Source organism: Trichomonas vaginalis, chromosome IV (genome assembly GCF_026262505.1).
Source record: "Trichomonas vaginalis G3 chromosome IV, whole genome shotgun sequence".
NCBI lineage: Eukaryota > Parabasalia > Trichomonadida > Trichomonadidae > Trichomonas > Trichomonas vaginalis.
In genome coordinates, this window is record NC_067206.1 from 14679611 (window position 1) to 14697180 (window position 17570).

The 17570-nt window shown below is 36.0% G+C and overlaps 12 protein-coding genes and 4 pseudogenes across 16 annotated transcripts, besides 2 other annotated features; 4 read left to right on the plus strand and 12 right to left on the minus strand.

The window, feature by feature from the left end:
* Positions 1–12928: part of a mobile genetic element that runs on past the window's edge.
* TVAGG3_0093090 lies at positions 712–974 on the plus strand (annotated as a pseudogene). Its single transcript has one exon. A coding segment is annotated over exon 1 (263 nt).
* Positions 1023–1683, minus strand: TVAGG3_0093100 (annotated as a pseudogene). Its single transcript has one exon. A coding segment is annotated over exon 1 (661 nt).
* On the minus strand, positions 2120–2325 carry TVAGG3_0093110 (annotated as a pseudogene). Its single transcript has one exon. A coding segment is annotated over exon 1 (206 nt).
* Positions 2657–3022, minus strand: TVAGG3_0093120 (uncharacterized protein; the record flags this gene model as incomplete). Its single annotated transcript, XM_051222505.1, has 1 exon — positions 2657–3022. The coding sequence occupies one exon, from the start codon at positions 3020–3022 to the stop codon at positions 2657–2659; it is 366 nt and encodes a 121-aa protein (XP_051107491.1).
* Positions 3454–4035, plus strand: TVAGG3_0093130 (uncharacterized protein; the record flags this gene model as incomplete). The annotated part of the gene is made up of 1 exon (XM_051222506.1): positions 3454–4035. One exon carries the CDS (start codon positions 3454–3456, stop codon positions 4033–4035), a length of 582 nt encoding a protein of 193 aa, XP_051107492.1.
* TVAGG3_0093140 (uncharacterized protein) lies at positions 4064–4264 on the minus strand (the record flags this gene model as incomplete). Its single annotated transcript, XM_051222507.1, has 1 exon — positions 4064–4264. The coding sequence occupies one exon, from the start codon at positions 4262–4264 to the stop codon at positions 4064–4066; it is 201 nt and encodes a 66-aa protein (XP_051107493.1).
* On the plus strand, positions 4717–5631 carry TVAGG3_0093150 (organellar and viral DNA polymerase type B; the record flags this gene model as incomplete). The annotated part of the gene is made up of 1 exon (XM_051222508.1): positions 4717–5631. One exon carries the CDS (start codon positions 4717–4719, stop codon positions 5629–5631), a length of 915 nt encoding a protein of 304 aa, XP_051107494.1.
* TVAGG3_0093160 (protein of unknown function, DUF4106 family) lies at positions 5942–6613 on the minus strand (the record flags this gene model as incomplete). Its single annotated transcript, XM_051222509.1, has 1 exon — positions 5942–6613. A coding segment is annotated over one exon (672 nt), but the record flags the coding sequence as incomplete, so codon positions are not given.
* TVAGG3_0093170 (uncharacterized protein) lies at positions 6962–7309 on the plus strand (the record flags this gene model as incomplete). Its single annotated transcript, XM_051222510.1, has 1 exon — positions 6962–7309. A coding segment is annotated over one exon (348 nt), but the record flags the coding sequence as incomplete, so codon positions are not given.
* Positions 7784–8368, minus strand: TVAGG3_0093180 (His-Me finger endonucleases family; the record flags this gene model as incomplete). Its single annotated transcript, XM_051222511.1, has 1 exon — positions 7784–8368. The coding sequence occupies one exon, from the start codon at positions 8366–8368 to the stop codon at positions 7784–7786; it is 585 nt and encodes a 194-aa protein (XP_051107497.1).
* Positions 8818–9639, minus strand: TVAGG3_0093190 (uncharacterized protein; the record flags this gene model as incomplete). The annotated part of the gene is made up of 1 exon (XM_051222512.1): positions 8818–9639. A coding segment is annotated over one exon (822 nt), but the record flags the coding sequence as incomplete, so codon positions are not given.
* TVAGG3_0093200 (uncharacterized protein) lies at positions 9668–9961 on the minus strand (the record flags this gene model as incomplete). Its single annotated transcript, XM_051222513.1, has 1 exon — positions 9668–9961. The coding sequence occupies one exon, from the start codon at positions 9959–9961 to the stop codon at positions 9668–9670; it is 294 nt and encodes a 97-aa protein (XP_051107499.1).
* TVAGG3_0093210 (protein of unknown function, DUF4106 family) lies at positions 10479–11015 on the minus strand (the record flags this gene model as incomplete). The annotated part of the gene is made up of 1 exon (XM_051222514.1): positions 10479–11015. The coding sequence occupies one exon, from the start codon at positions 11013–11015 to the stop codon at positions 10479–10481; it is 537 nt and encodes a 178-aa protein (XP_051107500.1).
* On the minus strand, positions 11392–11730 carry TVAGG3_0093220 (protein of unknown function, DUF4106 family; the record flags this gene model as incomplete). Its single annotated transcript, XM_051222515.1, has 1 exon — positions 11392–11730. One exon carries the CDS (start codon positions 11728–11730, stop codon positions 11392–11394), a length of 339 nt encoding a protein of 112 aa, XP_051107501.1.
* Positions 12929–13047: 119 nt separating the features above from the next.
* TVAGG3_0093240 (protein of unknown function, DUF4106 family) lies at positions 13048–13254 on the minus strand (the record flags this gene model as incomplete). The annotated part of the gene is made up of 1 exon (XM_051222516.1): positions 13048–13254. The coding sequence occupies one exon, from the start codon at positions 13252–13254 to the stop codon at positions 13048–13050; it is 207 nt and encodes a 68-aa protein (XP_051107502.1).
* Positions 13048–13254: a mobile genetic element.
* Positions 13255–14410: 1156 nt separating this feature from the next.
* Positions 14411–15916, minus strand: TVAGG3_0093250 (annotated as a pseudogene). Its single transcript has one exon. A coding segment is annotated over exon 1 (1506 nt).
* Positions 15917–17570: the final 1654 nt, after the last annotated feature.

Below are 17570 nucleotides of genomic sequence, written 5' to 3' on the forward strand. Positions count from 1 at the left end.
CTGGAATTCCAAACGAAGATGGTGAGTTCCCAGGAAGGAACTATACAGTTGGAAAAGTCATACAACAACTGTATGATATTAGGAAAGCTTCAAACCCCAAACTTGCGATGACACTCAAATTGCTTATGAATTCGACATGGGGGTATTCCATTAAAAAACCTCAAGAGATGAAGAGTAAACACTATGAGAAGGTCGACAACTTTGTTGAAAGGTTTTCTCCTTTTGTTTTGAAGTACGAATTCACTCAAGGTCAAAGTGGCTTAGTAACCACATTAAAACCTATTGTCGAACATTGGTCTTACCCTCAGTTCGCAAAGGCAGTCCTTGACAACTACAACAAATTCTTCTCCGAAGTCAAATCCAAAGTGAAGGTTTACTATGAGAACATTGACGCACTCATGACGAACGAAGAAGGGTACAACAAACTCATTGAAATGGGTTTAGTTGGTGAAAAGATGGGTCAATTCAAATTGGACAAAATTTTCACCGAAGTTCATGTAATATCGAAAAGGAAGTACTGGGGTGTTAAAGAAGATGGTGAAATAGTTAAACATTGCATGAAGTAAAAAATTTTTATTCGAATTTGAATCGGACAGGTCGAGTTACACCATTCTTGGTCTCAAACTCATATATAACCTGTTTGTTTGTATTTTCGTCGACTATGGCACGAGACACAAACATTGACCAAACGGACAAAAAGTGTCATTTCAGATGGTCAAGCAGCCAATCGCATTCGAGCACTTCGAAGAAGCCTTACGTTCCAAGGGAGAGGGTGTCTGGTGCAAGGCAGAGGTCATGAGACTCTACGAGCAGTACATCCTCAATGCCTGGGAGGACAAATCGTCCTTGGAATGGCAATTCTACCAACTCCTCTGGGACGACCTCCTACGCAACTGGGATGACGAAAGAGTCCAATTCAGAGGTCAGGAACTACTTGTCCAAATTACCTTAATTTAAGCCGCTTACGCAACTAAACACCTAAATTTACTGGGGTTTCCCCCTAAAATAAAATTTTTTTACTCTTAGAACCACTCGAGGTTCTCCTTACGGTTGTTGAGCTTGTCACCGTCAATGTGTCTGACCTCGTCTTCTTGTCTGGATTTGGAACCCATTGAATTGCGACAAGCTTGCCCATGGAAATTGAACGCGATTCCGAAGGTAAGGTTCAAGTGTCCCAAGTTGTTGAGGACTGGGGTAAGAACCTTGCCGGTCTCCTGTTGCGGATTTGGTATGGGTAGGGTTGGGAAATTTCGTAAGTGTCATCGGCAACAAGGGTTGCCCAAACTTCCTTTCTTCGTGTTTCTCTTCTTCTTCCTCTTCTTCTTCGTGTTCCTTCTTCTTCCTCGAAATTCCTTCTTCAATTTGGTGCTCACGAATTACGGTGTTGCATGTTCTGTCCTTTCCGAGTACCTTCCAGATGGCGTCTATCTCTTCGAAGAAACGGTAGATGAGTCTGGCAAGGTCTCGGTTCTCTCTCGCGTAAATGCGCAAGGTTTCCGTCAAATCATTCAGGCATTTCTCATTGGAAGCTTGGTTCATGAGGAACTCACCTTTAAGTCCCTTCATCTCTTCCATAAGACTACTTTGGAGAGTCTTAACGGTGTTTGTCAGATGAGCTTTCAAATTCAAAATTTGAATTTGAACTGGGCGCTTGTCTGGCAACATTGAAAGGACATCTGCCATTGTGTTCGGCTTCGGTGCTTGTTCGGACATCGAAAAAATGAAGTGGTTTGAGAATGACGGTTTTACTTCAAAAAGCTTGTTATGACGGTTAAGTCATACAACAAGTTTAAAATAATATCTTGTTCTTCTTCTGAACGTTTGTTGTCTCTTCCGATAAAAGTTTCGAACATGAGAACCAAAAAACGTTTTTTGAGATTGCGGAAGAGTTCAGGCAAACGTTCATATTCTGGATATGTTGGGAGCAGTTCGAAACATCTGAGCTGACTTTCGGACAAAATTGGGACAATGTCAGAAAATTCATCTTTGGTCGGACTGCTTGAAGGTAAGTCCCTTACATGTAAGTAGCTCTGGTAAAGTCTTCTCATTTCTGCTAACTTTTGGAGTATAGCTTCGTATTTAGAGTTTTAATTTTAATTGTCTTATTCCACTCTTACATCTAAACGGTAACTATCCATGAGGTCAAGAGTAGCTTTGGTAGCTTTAAGTGGAGCTATCTCTTCTTTGACTTGTGCAATTTTGGTTGCAATTGTGGTTTGAGCTCCTTCAAGTTCGCCGTCTATGTCGTTCTCAACCTTCAACCATAGCTTGAAACTCTTCATCGGTCCATTGAGATTGGTGTGGGACGAATTTAACTTGCTTCATTCAAAAAATGAAAAAAATGTTTTTACTCAAAGCGTGCCATGTATATGGCTATAAGAAACTTACCAGAAGGCTTCTTCTTCACATGAGTCTTTGGCAACTTGAGTGTTGGTGTTGGAGTTGGGTCTGGAATTTCAATTCTCTCTCGAGCGCAACAACAGATGTCAGAATAACATTCCCCACTGTCTTTCTTGCCACCATAAATTGTGTATTGACCGAACTTGCATTTGCAGGAAGACCGGTCAATACAAGGTTCACAGTTGAATAGTTGTACACAACCTGTTGAGTACGAGTGTGAGTAAAAACATAAAAAAGTGAAGTTAAAATGAGATGTTTACTGTAAAGGTACGATGTCGCCTTCTGTGTTTATGAAGAACGCCCGACCCGAGAAGTGTAAGAGTCCTCTGAGAATTTGGGCAATTCGTACAGTTGGGTTCTCTCTGTTTGGAAGTAGTATCCAAGGACGCTTGGCAAAGAACTTCAAGAGGACTTCTTTCTTCATCTCTTTTATGTCGTCGAAAGGAGTGTTTTCTGGTATTTGCAGGACAATTCCAGTGTCAATTTCAATTTTAAGCGCACTTCTTCCAGACACCCAGCCTGCAATGGTCTTGTTTGACTTCAGATGGCTCAGGTAGTTCCTAACTAGCTCATTTATCTCTATAAGGTAGATTGCCTCATCTGCTGGGTCTATGTCGGTCATTGTTTCAAGACAAGTCTTTTACTTTTTCAAGTCTTTTATTTTCAAGACAAGTCTTTTACTTTTTCAAGACGAGTCTTTTACTTTTTCAAGACAAGTCTTTTACTTTTTCAAGACAAGTCTTTTACTTTTTCAAGACAAGTCTTTTACTTTTTCAAGACAAGACCCGTAATTTTTCAAGAAATTTTTTGGTGTAAAGTTCTCAAATTTGAGAACAGTGGTCTTGATTGAAGACGATACCCGTACTTTTTCAAGACAAGTCTTTTACTTTTTCAAGACAAGTCTTTTACTTTTTCAAGACAAGTCTTTTACTTTTTCAAGACAAGTCTTTTACTTTTTCAAGACAAGTCTTTTACTTTTTCAAGACAAGTCTTTTACTTTTTCAAGACAAGTCTTTTACTTTTTCAAGACAAGTCTTTTATTGTTTCAAGACAATGTCCGACGTACCACCAACCGAGTCCATTCCCAAGCCAGAGGAACCTAAAGCACCAGCCCCTGCACCTCAGCAACCTCAGTTCCAGCAAGTACCTCCACCAAATTACTACCAATTTCCACCTCAATGTTACTACCCACCACAAGGCTTCCCGAACTACCCTCCTCAGCCTATGCCTTACTGCCCTAACCCTTGGATGTTCATGTCAAACCCTCCACCCCAATTCCAATTCCAATCTCAATCCAAGAGAGACCAAGAGTTCGAGGAAGGTCTGAACCGTTTACGCAAAGAGTATGCCACAGCCCCTATGGAAGATGACAGGCTTTCAGTCTCTTCCCTAAAGTCGACCGATTCGACTCGTACCACAGATTCGGTTCGTGACCGTGAAGACTACCTCAAGCAGTCTGAGAGACTCTTCATCCTACAACCATTTACAGTTGGAGCTCTCAAGAACATGCGCAATTACGAAGGTCAGACACCAGCTGGAGACCGCAAAACAGACGTACTCGCAAGAGCAGTCCAACTGGTCAAGACAAAGACGGAGATAGTTGACTTCATTCTTGCAGCTTGCCCATACAAGTAAAAAAATAAACAATTACGAGTTAAACTTTTTACTCTTTCTTTTCTGAGTTGTTTAGAGCTGGTTTCTCTTGTAGAAACCTTTCGTACTCTTCCATGGTCATGTAATTGCGAATTTGGTACGCAATTCCAGGTTCGTTGTTTTTGAACCTTACGTATGTAACGCTTCCATCCTCCTCAGGGAAGTAAGCTGCTAACATCTGACCAAGTTTTCTCGGTGACTCGGAGCTCATTAAAAATGTCACTTTTTAAACGTTAAGTTTTTAGTCTTATTTTACCCTTTGTTTACCCTTTGTTTGTCAAGGTAGTATTGGAGTGCAATTTCTCCAAATTCTCTGTGTCGGAGTTCTTCAGCATTTTCCAAGGTGTTCCTGGAGAACTCAAAGAAGTTGTCAAGAACATACTGCCATGCTGCTCTTCTGAGTTCGTCGGTATTTTGGAAGTGTTGCACCTTCGAGTCTTCGGACATGAAAAAATGACACTTTTTCTATTAAACCGTTTACAATTTGAATTTTCATGAAATTTACACCAAAAATAATGTTTATGTTAGAATGTTAGATCTAACATGTTTTCTAACACGTTTTCTAACATGGTCTAAAACTCTTGAATTTTCATGAATTTTCCCGAAATAAAAAATAAAGTTGGTTTTTTTAAAAAAATATTTTTTTATTTTTATTGTAAGAACATGTTAGCAACTACAGCACCAAACTCGCTAGTTATGAACCCAACTTCAATGTTAGTAGAGATGAAAAGCTTCATTCCTTCTTCATATACTTTCGAAACAAAAATCCAGAAGATAAAGCAAGAACTTTTAACAAGTAATTTAGACTGTAGTGCGAAAGATGAAACAAATGAACAGTATCTTTATGAAATGCAGGACATTATTGACCATTTACCCAAATTGCCTGAAATCCAACAACAAAAACTAACCATTCCCGAATTTGACGAAATAAAAGTCAAAGCAACTGACTCAGTAGAAATAAAGAAGTTCATACGAAAGGTAAATTATGAATTCCTTGGTTTTCATTGCAACCATAAGGTTATGGACAAAGATTGCGACATGGTATATAAGAACATCTCTGACCTTTACAAATCCGAAGAATTTAAGACCTACGACAACTTTGTTTCGTTAGTTGCAAAATGTGTTTGGGAAATAAGAGATAAAGATAGTAGGGGTAAGGTATGGAACGAACAAATAAAACCCGCTATGTTCGAGATGAAGAAAACCATTGACGCCTTAGTCATACTAGCAGGTAAGGTTTCAGAATATAACGCAAAAATGAACCCACAATGTTCTAAATGTAAAGCAGCAATGAGGAAATATAACTACTCCGTCAAAGAGATAGAACGTATGCGAAACGACTATGCTGACTTAAAGAAAGAAGCAGAAAAGCCAGCAGAAGATAAAATGGACATGTTGACATTTCTAAACAAAAACTATCCAACCGCTAACGATTTCCTTCTTTCAGATGTCAAGAAGAAGTATAAAGAAACTTTCGGTATCGTTAAAACTTTTGACATACTGACAGAAGAAATAGAAGCTACGAAATTGTTTAGAGTCATGAACCATCGCAACATATACCATGTAAAACGCTTGTAAATAGTTATGTTAGAAAACATGTTAGAAAACATGTTAGATCTAACATTCTAACATAAACATTATTTTTATTGAATTCCGTATGAAATTTCATGAGTTTTGTATGTTTTAGACCATGTTAGAAAACATGTTAGAAAACATGTTAGATCTAACATTCTAACATAAACATTATTTTTGCTGAATTCCGTATGAAATTTCATGAAATTTCTCTAGACCGACTTTTACCGGTCTAGCCTAAAACTCATGAAAATCGTGAAAAATAACAGAGTATTTTGACAACTTCAAACAAGTAGGGTAAATGAACCATTTATTTTTATTGACTTTTTACAATTTGAACTTTGTTTGCGTAGATATGAATTCTGAAAGAAGTATGAGGGTCTTGTATGACTTTGTACTTCTCCCATAGTTCATGTCTGTCAAACTTACCTGCCATGGACTCTTTCATAAGTTCCATGAAATCGTCTTCGGACAATCCGGGGAAAAGTATGATATCAGTAAGTATTCTTTTAACATCCTTACTTAAACTCTTTGCTGTCTGTACACAAATGACAACAGAGATGTTAAAGTGTCTGAGCTTCTTAAGAATTCGACACATGTCTTGTTCTCTATTCTTTAACAAAGGATGAGAAGCAAAGTCATCTAAGATAAGAAGACATCTATGAGGGTAAGTCTTCCAATCGTAAGATTGCAATTTCTTCGAAATGTATTCTATCTCTTTCTGTTTGTTTCTGAAGTGTTTCTTCTCTAATATTCTCTGCATTTCCTCATTTGGGTCTTTAAACTTCGAATTTATATACTCATTTATAGCATTGTACTTCAAAACTCTTCTTTGGTACTTCTTTATCCAATCTAACAACTCAGAGTCTTTTATACATACTAACTTAGACTTCTTTATAATATCTTTGAACGAATTGACGGTTTGGTCAAATTGACCCGAAGTACTACAAATGACTACTAACTCATAGAATGGGTTCTTCTCATCTAGTTCTTGTTGTTGTGCAGCCATTTTAAGATAAGTGAAAGTCTTACCCGACCCAGGTGGTGCAATTAGACCTGTTATACCATTCTGAGCAAATAAGAACTTGTCATGTATAGGTTTTATCTGAGCATTTTCTAACTTCCTCTTGTTCTTGTTTAAAACATTCTCAAATTTCTTGTCAATGTCAGCAAACTTTTTTTCTAACATATTTTTAGAAAAATTAAAATTTTTATCTTTTTGAAAATGTCTAGCGATTTCGCTATCTATATTCGAGACAAGCTTTTCGACAGCAAAACTTCTGTCGACCATAAAATCTTACATAGTGTAAACAAGAAAGGTGAATTTGTTCTAAAGTTCTGTTTCTGGGAATATGACAAGAACCATAAAACATTAAGCAGAGAAGTCTTTAAGTTTGTCAATGACAGACTTGTTGACAGAGATGACGCCGATTGGAAAGATGAAGTCCAACAAAAGTTCTTAGAATGCAAAGAAGGCACATGCGCTGTTCTTGAAGATGAAATAGAAAACAGAATAGAAGAGCTATTAAAGGACAAAGAACTTTTACATAAATATGGTTCTGAGAAATTTGACATAACTCCACCAGAAAAGAAGAAGAAGAGAGAAAAGAAAGAAAAGAAAGAAAAGAAAGTAGAAGAAGAGAAGAAAGAACCAGTTCCAGAGAAAAAGAAATTTGACATGTAAAAATAAAATTTTATTTTTAGAACATTTCTGGGTCAATGTCAATGTTCTCTTCCTCTTTAGGGGCAAACACTGGCTTAGACTCTAAAATCTTTTTACCCAATTTACCTTGAACTTCAACTATCTTAGACTCATAATATTCATAGTCGTCTGCTTTCTTTGGTTCATAAGGTATAACAAGTTTGTATGCTTTGCCTTCTTTAAGGTTGAGAACCTTCTGTCAAAATTTTCTTTGACTGCTAACAAACCTTCTATGTCTAAGTCTTCAAATTTCGCACCATTTTTAGTCACAATAGCAAACTTAACTGGTTCGATGTTCCAAACTTTGTCAAATGTAGACTTTTCAAAATGGTAGAAGTAAACATTCAAATAAGCGAATGGGTCTAGTTCTTCTTTAAGTCCTGACATATATTTGTTGACTGAAATATATTTCGTCATCTTTTCTATCGGATAAAAAAATATTTTTTTTAAAACGTTTTAAAATGGTATGCCATATAGCTTCTTGAATTTGTTAAGAAGTATTTGAACGTATTTTCCATCTGTATCTCTAGCGTTTACATAAGCATAGTCCGCCTTAGTAAAATATACTTGTAATTTTCTATAGTTTACACCGGTATAAAAGTAGAAAGAGTCTTGTTCTTCGCTATAGTAGTAAAACTCAAACGTATGCTTACCATAGTCTGTAATTTCAATTGCTTCATCTTCTAGTTCGTCGACAAATTCGAATACTATATCTCCAAATTTGCCTCTGTTCTTATTGTTTTCAGAACGAGTAACCCAACGTAAGTTCTCAAGTCTATTGTCGTTTCTTATACGGTTTATATGGTCTACAAAAGGTAAATTGTTAGGGTTCGGTATAAAATGAGTTGCAATGACAACATGTTTAAAATAGCGTTTCCCACTCATCCTCATAATAGCATATCCTTTATTTCCCTCCCATCCGCTTAAAACTCTTTTTGTCTCTTTGTTTCTGACTTCAAATGACTCACAACAGTGAATTTCATATTTCTCATCTAACAAACAAGTTTCCCAACGGTCTTTTCCAACAAACTCAGCGTACATTTCAAATAAAATAAAAAAATATTTTTTTTTAAAATTTACTCAGAAAAATTTTTCTTTGTATATACACCATTCTGAACATCTAAAAGATTTTTGACATTTGCCAAGAATGTTCGTTTAGACGCTGTCATATAACCATACTCTTGACAATATTGTTTATACGAATCGTACAATGACCTTTCATCTAAACACTCAAAGTTAGTCTCATCTATAAACAGTTCATATACACTCTTGTTTGCTTCTAACAATGTTTGTCTCTCTTCGGTATGTGGAATTTGTCTTGGATTGAACTTTGAAATATCTAATGTCATGAAATATGAGAACAAGTGGTTGTAAAAGTTAGGTGTCAAAGTTTCTGCTAAGTCGTCAAAATATTCTGTATCTTGCATATGAGCTTCTGACGTTCTGACAACTACATATCTTCTGTCAGAACTTTCTAACTTCATCGGAACGGCGTTGTTTGAAACCATGACGAAGTTTGCAACATTTTCACAAACTCTTTGGTCTCTATACTTTCTTTCAACAACTCCAACTTTGTCTGTTATAAGACTCTTCAAAGCATCTGAGTTCAAAACTTTTGTTGTATCTATACTTTGAAGTTCGTTACATACTATAAGTTTCATATTCTCTATTGAAGAGTTAAATTTACCGCAGATGTTTTCTAAGTTTGTCATATTCGGGTTCGAATAGCCTTCTAACAGTTTGCATAAGATATCTGTAAAGAAAGTGTTCTTACCTGTTCCTTGTTTTCCAATTATGATGAGAGCAGTTTCATTTTTAGCACTTGGATGTTGTAAGATGTTTGCAAACCAACATAAGATATACTCATAGACTCTTTCGTTTCCATTGCATATAATTTCTTTGACATGGTCTAACCAAGCTTCTATAACATCTTCCTTCCATTCTACTTGTTCGTATTTATATCCAGTGAAGATAGAATAGAAGTTTGGAGAAGGTGTATAGAACTTTATACCACGAACTGAAAAATCTTCAAGTTTTGACAATAAGATATCCCAAGCATCTAACATCTTCATACCAACTTGTACGACTTTTATTTTCTTAAGTTTCTGTTTACATTCTTGTTCTGAAACTATTGTTGCTCTTGGTTTGTTAAAGACAACATCCCATTCTTTCATGACATAACATTCTGGGGCAGAGTCAACATAAATGACTAAACGTTTCAAATTCTCGACTGCTTTGTTATAGTCTCTAAATGGACACATATTTCTGAAGGCTTGGAAGTCATAAAAATCTGAAACGTCTATTCTGTACATTTTTATAAAAATAAAAAAAAATATTTTTTTATTCTTGACTTTGTTGTTGCATTTGTTCCATTTGTTGCATTTGTTGTTCTTGAGCTATTTGTTGTTGAAGTTGTTCTTGTAGTACAATACTTTCACCAGTTGCATCTTCCAATTCGAAACTTTCTGCCGTCATTGACAAATACATAGGACATAAAAGTTTTACAGGAACAAAGTTTGCGTCGACTAAGGTTAAGTTTATGTTTGCTAAAGTGTTTGAGTTTACTAAAGCTGAAAACTCTGCATTCGAATGAACAATAGGCAAACCAGCAGAGAAAGTGTTGTTTATACGCATGAGTATCTTTTGGTCATAGTAGTTTCTGTCGACATTCGAATAGCACTTTGAACCTAAGTTTGAAACAATATATAAAATAGGTGTGCTTAAAGTCAATGGAACAGATAGACCTTGTATGACACCTTTTCCTGTTATAGGAAACTGTTGGTAGTAAAAACCAGATATAAGTTTTGTATTATAGCTCATATTGTTTATAGTAAACTCAGTCGGACATCCAAACATAATGAAACCTGCTCTAGTTGCAGCACATGTTACATCCGTCCTTAAAGTATTAAATAAGTCAACAAAACCTGTTGGTGGTATATCTGAGTAAGTATCTTCAAAGAAGTATTTTTTACCATTCACAACAACAAAGTCTTCTGGTGTCAAAAGAGCAAAACAGGCTTTAGTCGTCATTGTGTTTAAAGTTAGTTTACAATACCGTCCTTGAGGACTTTGTAAGTTTGTTGTTATAGAATTATATGACTCAGGGTTTTTAGTCGTAATAGTATAAACCACTATGTCTTCTGCCATTTACTTAGCAACTAAATTTTAATGAAATGTTGTGGTCGTCAAATATTTTTATGACGTCTGGGAAACTATATTTTAAGTTCAACGTTTCACCTCCTTTCATAACGTATATCTTGTCAATGACATTATATGAAACACCACAGCAAGCAATGTCAGGTTCTATTTCTTTGATGTTTATATCGTCTGCCTCTGTCAAAAGTTTCAATAGTTCTTTCAAAATTTCATGAGGTGCGATGACATATGAGTTCACTTTTACAGGGTTGTGCTCAACCAAGTTTAACATTATACCCAAAGCCTGACAAATCTTCTCCTGAGTTTTAAGTTTGTCTTTAAGTTGTTGGTAGTCGTTTCGAATATCTGCAACAGAACTTAAGTCTCTGCTAACTTCAGGGTATGTTGGTTGTTCTTTTACAGGAACTATTGTTATACCATCTTCGTCTTCGTATGGTTTCCCCACTTCAACATCTCTGTCTTTGACATTGACAACAATACTTTGACTGTTTGTTTGAGTTGGTGAATTTAACTTCACATCTGCCACCGCCATTAAACCTTTTGAAACACTTACGCTTTTATTTTTCGGAAATGACATTTTACTTAGAATAAAAAGATGGACGTATTCGAGTATCTTATTGAATTGAAGCAGAACAAAGTTTACACACACAAACAATACAAATACATTGACAGAATAGTTCTTTATACAAACAATGGTAAATGTTATAGAATAGCAGTCTTTGCTGAACCAAAATATTTTCATAAAGCAAAGAAAGTTGGTATAACTGAAATGGTGAAAGTTCTTGACGTTGACAAAAATATAACAACAAAACTTACAGATATTTCTAAAGGTAAGTTTATCTTACAATATTATGTCAAAACTGGCGTACTGTCAATATTTGACGGAGAGAAGTCAGTTCAAGAACAACTTACTGACCTGCTGCCAAAATCTGCTCGATGGAAGCTGTCGTTATGCCAATCTGAGGAGCCCCAGCAGGTTTCATCGAACGAATCTTCAAAAGAGCATCTTCCGTGAAAAGTGCTATTGGTTTTGTAAACTTCTTTGCTCTCAGTTCATCTGGACCGTCTCTGTCACCAGTATATTGTATTTGTACAGTACCAACAGTTGAAATACCACCCATAAAGTCTTCTGAGTCAGCAAATGGAATGCCAAGCCAAAAGTTTGAACGGTCTCCATTTGTATATTGAGTTTTTTGACCTCCTGTATGAGTCCATACTTTCACATATGGCATAATAGAACTTTGCATTTCAGGGTTAATGGTTGTTGTGAAGTTGTTGTTAAAGTTCATAGCATCTATGTCAAGTTGTATGACCTATATCCTCAACTGTTAGAATATTCTTCTCTTGGATAATATTTGCCATCTATGTTTATATGATATTTAATACCGGGTTGTAGAAACAGAATAGTCATTTATAGTTCGTTCTGAACAGTACAAACTAGTATCTGCATGTTTCATTGCAGTTGTTAAAGCAATATCTGTTCTTGCACCTGGGTCAGCACTTTGGTTTCCAACTTCACCTGCAAAGTCTTTGACAGATATTTGGTGTATAGGGACATAAGTGGAACTGCAATATATTTGGCAGCTAAAGCATTTGAAATATCTGGGTCCAACATATAGACTGCAAGTGCTTTCTATTCTCTTGCATTCAAATTTTTCGCATTGTGAACTTAACTGGGTCCCAAGCATCTCCAGCAGCATTGAAATAATAGTTTACTTCAGTGTTGAGGTTTGAGAAACCAAAGTCTAAGTCAACTTTGTTTTTGCAAAAGTCGGCGAATGACATTTTATTTGTTCCCACTACTTCTGTAAGAGTGAATGGTCTTGTGTTGGTGCAATGACTAAGTTATTTTTGCTTGGAGTAAGTTCGATAGAATTTTTCCTGCCCAGTTTGGCAAGTATTTAAAAACCTGAAGATGAGGAAAGATGACAAAGGAACTCTAAGTTTCAATTTTACTTTGGTTACTGCTGCTGCAGTTTGTCCAGAAAGGTTAACATAAACTCCTGGACGTTAGGGTCAAGTTTTCTTATTTTCTCAATAGTTGCATACTGGTCTGTTTGTTCTCTAGCTTGTGGTTGTACTGAGTTTCTCAAAGCGAACCATTCATAGTTTGCCCATGTTACTGTTTGAACTAAGTCAGAGTTAGAATATATCTTATATCCATGAAAACTTCTGGAGCATATTGGTATCCGACATAGAAATTCCATTGCAACCTTTCTTGTCAGACAACTTGGCGAAGGTTTTATTTCAATGTCTTGTTCCACGTATAAGAAAGAGTTGTCAATAGAAATTATATGAACCTGTCGCAAGCAATATCTACTGTTGTTGAACCTTCTCCAAACTCACCTACGTTTCCATAAGAAACAGCAGTTGTATTTCGTAAGTTCCAGGAACTATTTCTGACCTTCTAATGGCATTGTCGCATTCGTTATACCATTCGGAAACATTTCCATTCATAGCATCCAAAACTGTTGGCGTTATATTCTGAGCGGCGTACTTTCATATGAGTAAAATATAGAATAGTTGGATTTATATGTCATAATAGAACCCACGTGGACCAAGCTTTACTTTCTTCTGACTGAGTTTTTAACTTTTTTTCCTTCATTGCCCTCTGCTTCAAGTTGTTGCATCTTTGCCTCATGTTCACCTAGTATGTTGTAAATTTCCCATGTCCTTTTTGCCTTTTGGCTCTGGTCGCCCATCTCAGGTAACCTATATCCTAGAAAGAGTTTGTCATAGTCTGTATTTGAGTCTTCGCGTATTGTTTGCATGACTCTTTCCTGAGTTTCCGGTTCAAGCTCTTCAAACAGTGCCTGTCCATATGGAATATGCTCGTTTCCAATATATGTTTTTGTAGCATTCTGGTTTTCTTTCCATGTTACCAACTATATCTTTTGTGAATGGGAAAGCTTCTACCAATCTTTCAGTCTTGCGTCGTTTATTTCTGTAGTTGGTTTTATTTTGTCAAGGAACATGTTTTTCAATACTAACATTTTCATTTGGTACTGTCCATTTGAGTTTTCTTAAATATTCATCCCTTCTCGGTTCATTGTCTGCAAAGTAAAGTTTTTATGACTTTTGTAAACTTTCGTTTGCAAGGTCATGTACAATAGGTTCTCTTCCTTCGCTCTCCCTAACTTTCTTTCTAAACTCTTCACCAAATATACCATCTCTATGGTTCTGTGTAGTCTTTGAGATAAATGTTCTAGAACGTCAGGTGTTATATTTCCATCAGCCATGTTCATTTCATACTGGTCCAAAATATCTGCATGTTTCATATCTTTCAATGGCATTAAAGCCGCGCTGAAAATACCAGCTATTCTCGTTCACCATTCGCTTCCATTGCGTCTACAACTTCTTGGAATTGAGGTTGTAAGTTTATGAACCACCTATCCGGATTAGCTTTATGACCCCATCTCATTGTAGTTCCATCGTCTGCAGAAACAAAAGTAGGTTTGTTTCCATCTTGGTTAGGTTCTGAATGAACTTTTAAACAATGTTTCATTTCTATATGTTTTTCTTGAAATTTAACCTTTTATTTTCACCGAGTTCATCCGAAGATGAACGTTAAATGCTCGTAAGTAAAAAGGGTTGTTGTATTTGTGTACATTTTCTTTCAGTACTTCCATTCTATGCTGAATATTTTCATCTGGTGTTGGAGTCTTTTTATGTCGGCAAACATTTTTCGATATTCTTCTACTATGTCAGCCGAATTTTTTTTAGACTCTTGGAAATATTCCATATTCTCCGCATACTCTTGGTTGAGGGTCAAATTTTTCGGCTGTTCCAAATCTTCATCTAGTTCTGTGAAGTTAGTTTCCAAAGGAAGGACTTGTTCGTTTCCTTCAGGCTCTTCTAGCTGTTGTTGCTGAACTATTTCTTCCATGTCTGGTTGTATCTGAACTTCTTCCTGTGGAGTTTCTGTACCTCATCTGCTGGCATTTCATATATTCCGAGACCGTTTCAACAATTTCCCTATCTACGTCATCCGCATTCATAAGCTTTTGTTCTTTCGTTCCGTCTCTATTTTTACGCGTTTCATGACGAAAGTTGAATTGTCATTTAGCTCTGACATCAAATATCTCGGAGTAAATTCATCCATGTCATTTGGATGATATGCTATTAAATCATATCCCTTAGCGAGCTTGTATTTTCCAGGTTTGAGATTATATCCGTTTTGGTGCTGAGCCATAAAGCTAAATAGGTTCGGGTCAGTATTTCCATCCTTGAACTTTCCAATAGCTTCTTTATATCTGTCACTAAAGTCAATACTATCTGGGAAACCACACTCTTCTTTAAGCATTTTTAAGAATTCTTGGTTTCCTTGTTCTCTACTTCTTTTATGTCCTTGCTCTGTTTGTGGTTGTTGCTGTGCTGGTTGTTGTGTTGGTTGTTGTGCTGGTTTGTTTGTTGTTGTGTTTGGTTTTGGTGCATGCCTGTGTCTGTGTCCATGTGACGATGTAAATGTTTTAGGTAGTCTGGTGCAGGTGCTTCTCTTGGAGGGTTTGGTGGTATATAAGTTCCACCAGCTGGCACATATGTTCCATCTGCAGCGTAATGTCCTACCTGACTTTTCGTTTTTAAGAAAGCATTTACTAGGTCTGTTTTGGTCTGTTGTAACTCTTTTTCTTGACTTTTCACAACAGTTGCTCTAACGGCGTCATAGGCACTTTGAACTGCCTGTCTCGTTGCTGCATCTGTTATTTTCGTCATATTTTGTGCTACTTCTTTAACTCTTTGTCGAAACCTTCAGACTTCAGTTTCTTTCCAGATGAGAAGTCGTTCACTTGTTTCACCTTACTATGAAGAGCTTCGAAAGCGTTCTTAAAGTCAGCATTTGTTAAAGCTTCATTTGAACTATCTTCATCCGCTTGTATTTTTGTCCTTATTGACCCTATGAGTTGGGCTGCTTTAGCGTTGGCTTGGGCATCTAACCAGTCATTGTTAGCTTTTATATATTCTGCGCTTTTCATTGCCTTTTGCATGGCTGCGTCGTTATTTTTACTTTCTTGTGCTAAGTTTTCATACTGTACGGTTTGGTTTTGCAACTGTAAAAGTTTTTCTGCCTTTACATTTGCTTCAACTTCTTTTTTATACTCATCGCTATCCATATATGTCTTCAGGGCTTTTTTGTTTTATCTCTTCATCTTTCAGTACTTTTATATTGAGTAGTATGGTTTTTCAAATTTATGACATCTTGTTCCATTTTTGCTACTTCTGCTGCTTTTTCTGACACTTTTTTTGCATATTCCTCTGTACTTAGTTCTTTCAGTTGTTCTTCTTTCTTCTTTTTTTCTCTACGTTTAACTCATTGAGTTTCTTTGTGTGTCTGTCATATTCTAGTTTCTTTTCGTTTTCACTTATTTGCTTCTGTATGTCTATGTTTGACTTTTTGACATCTGTTATTTGATTTTTGAGTGAACTCAAATTCATTTGACTTTGAGGGTTATAAGCTGTTCCGTCTGCAGCTCCACCATAGCCTGCCATTTTCGCTAAAGTGCCGCTCTTAAACCTCCACTCTGTGCACCAACAACTCGGTTTAAAAGCATAGGATTGCTTGACATTTGTTGCAACATAGTGGGGTCATTCAGCATTTGTTGTTGCAACTGTTGTTGTGGTGTCAGTTTTACTATTGGATGTTTCAATGCTCTCTTCCTCTTACGTATATTCTTACGTAGCTTACGTGGCATTTTAAGTGAAGTTAAAAAGCGGTTTTTGACAGATGTTTTGTTGTGACTTCTTCGTAAAGACTTTGTTGAGATTTCTTCATAAATGTTTTGTCAAGACTTCTTCATAAAGACTTTATTGTGACTTCTTCGTAAAGACTTTGTTAAGACTTCTTCATCGTAATGAGTGTAAATGACCCAAAAATAATGTTTATGTTAGAATGTTAGATCTAACATGTTTTCTAACATGTTTTCTAACATGGTCTAAAACATACAAAACTCATGAAATTTCATACGGAATTCAATAAAAATAATGTTTATGTTAGAATGTTAGATCTAACCTCTTTTCTAACATGTTTTCTAACATGTTTTCTAACATGGTCTAAAACATACAAAACTCATGAAATTTCATACGGAATTCAGCAAAAATAATGTTTATGTTAGAATGTTAGATCTAACCTCTTTTCTAACATGTTTTCTACCCTCTTGAATTTTCATGATTTCATCGTAAATGTTTTGTCAAGACTTCTTCGTAAAGACTTTGTTGAGATTTCTTCGTAAAGTTCTTCATCGTAAAGACTTTGTAAAGTCTTTCTCATGAACTTTCTTGTCAATGTTTTGTTGAGACTTTGTAAAGTTCTTCATCGTAAAGACTTTGTAAAGAAAGTTCATGAAAATTCATGAGGTTAGAAAAGAGGTTAGAAAAGAGGTTAGATCTAACATTCTAACATAAACATTATTTTTGTCTGATTTTACGAAGAAGTCTTGACAAAACATTTACGAAGAAGTCTTGACAAAACATTTACGAAGAAGTCTTGACAAAGCATTTACGATGAAATCATGAGTTTTCTACGATGTTAGAAAACATGTTAGAAAACGTGTTAGATCTAACATTCTAACATAAACATTATTTTTGGGTCATTTACGCTCATTACGAAGAAGTCTTGACAAAACATTTACGAAGAAGTCTTGACAAATTCATGAGGTTAGAAAAGAGGTTAGAAAAGAGGTTAGATCTAACATTCTAACATAAACATTATTTTTGGGTCATTTACGCTCATTACGAAGAAGTCTTGACAAAACATATACGTTCATGTTTGACAAAACATTTACGAAGAAGTCTTGACAAATTCATGAGGTTAGAAAACATGTTAGAAAAGGTGTTAGATCTAACATTCTAACATAAACATTATTTTTGGGTCATTTACGCTCATTACGAAGAAATCATGACAAATCATATACGATGAAGAAGTCTTGACAAAACATTTACGAAGAAGTCTTGACAAAAAAGTCAACGGCTGGTCGGCTGGGGTTCGGTCCTCCTCTTGGGTCTTGGGAAAAATTTCTTATGGGCTAGAAGGCACGAAGTGCCTGGAAGCCCCACTACCTTTTTTTTTTTTTTTTTTTTTTTTTCAATAATG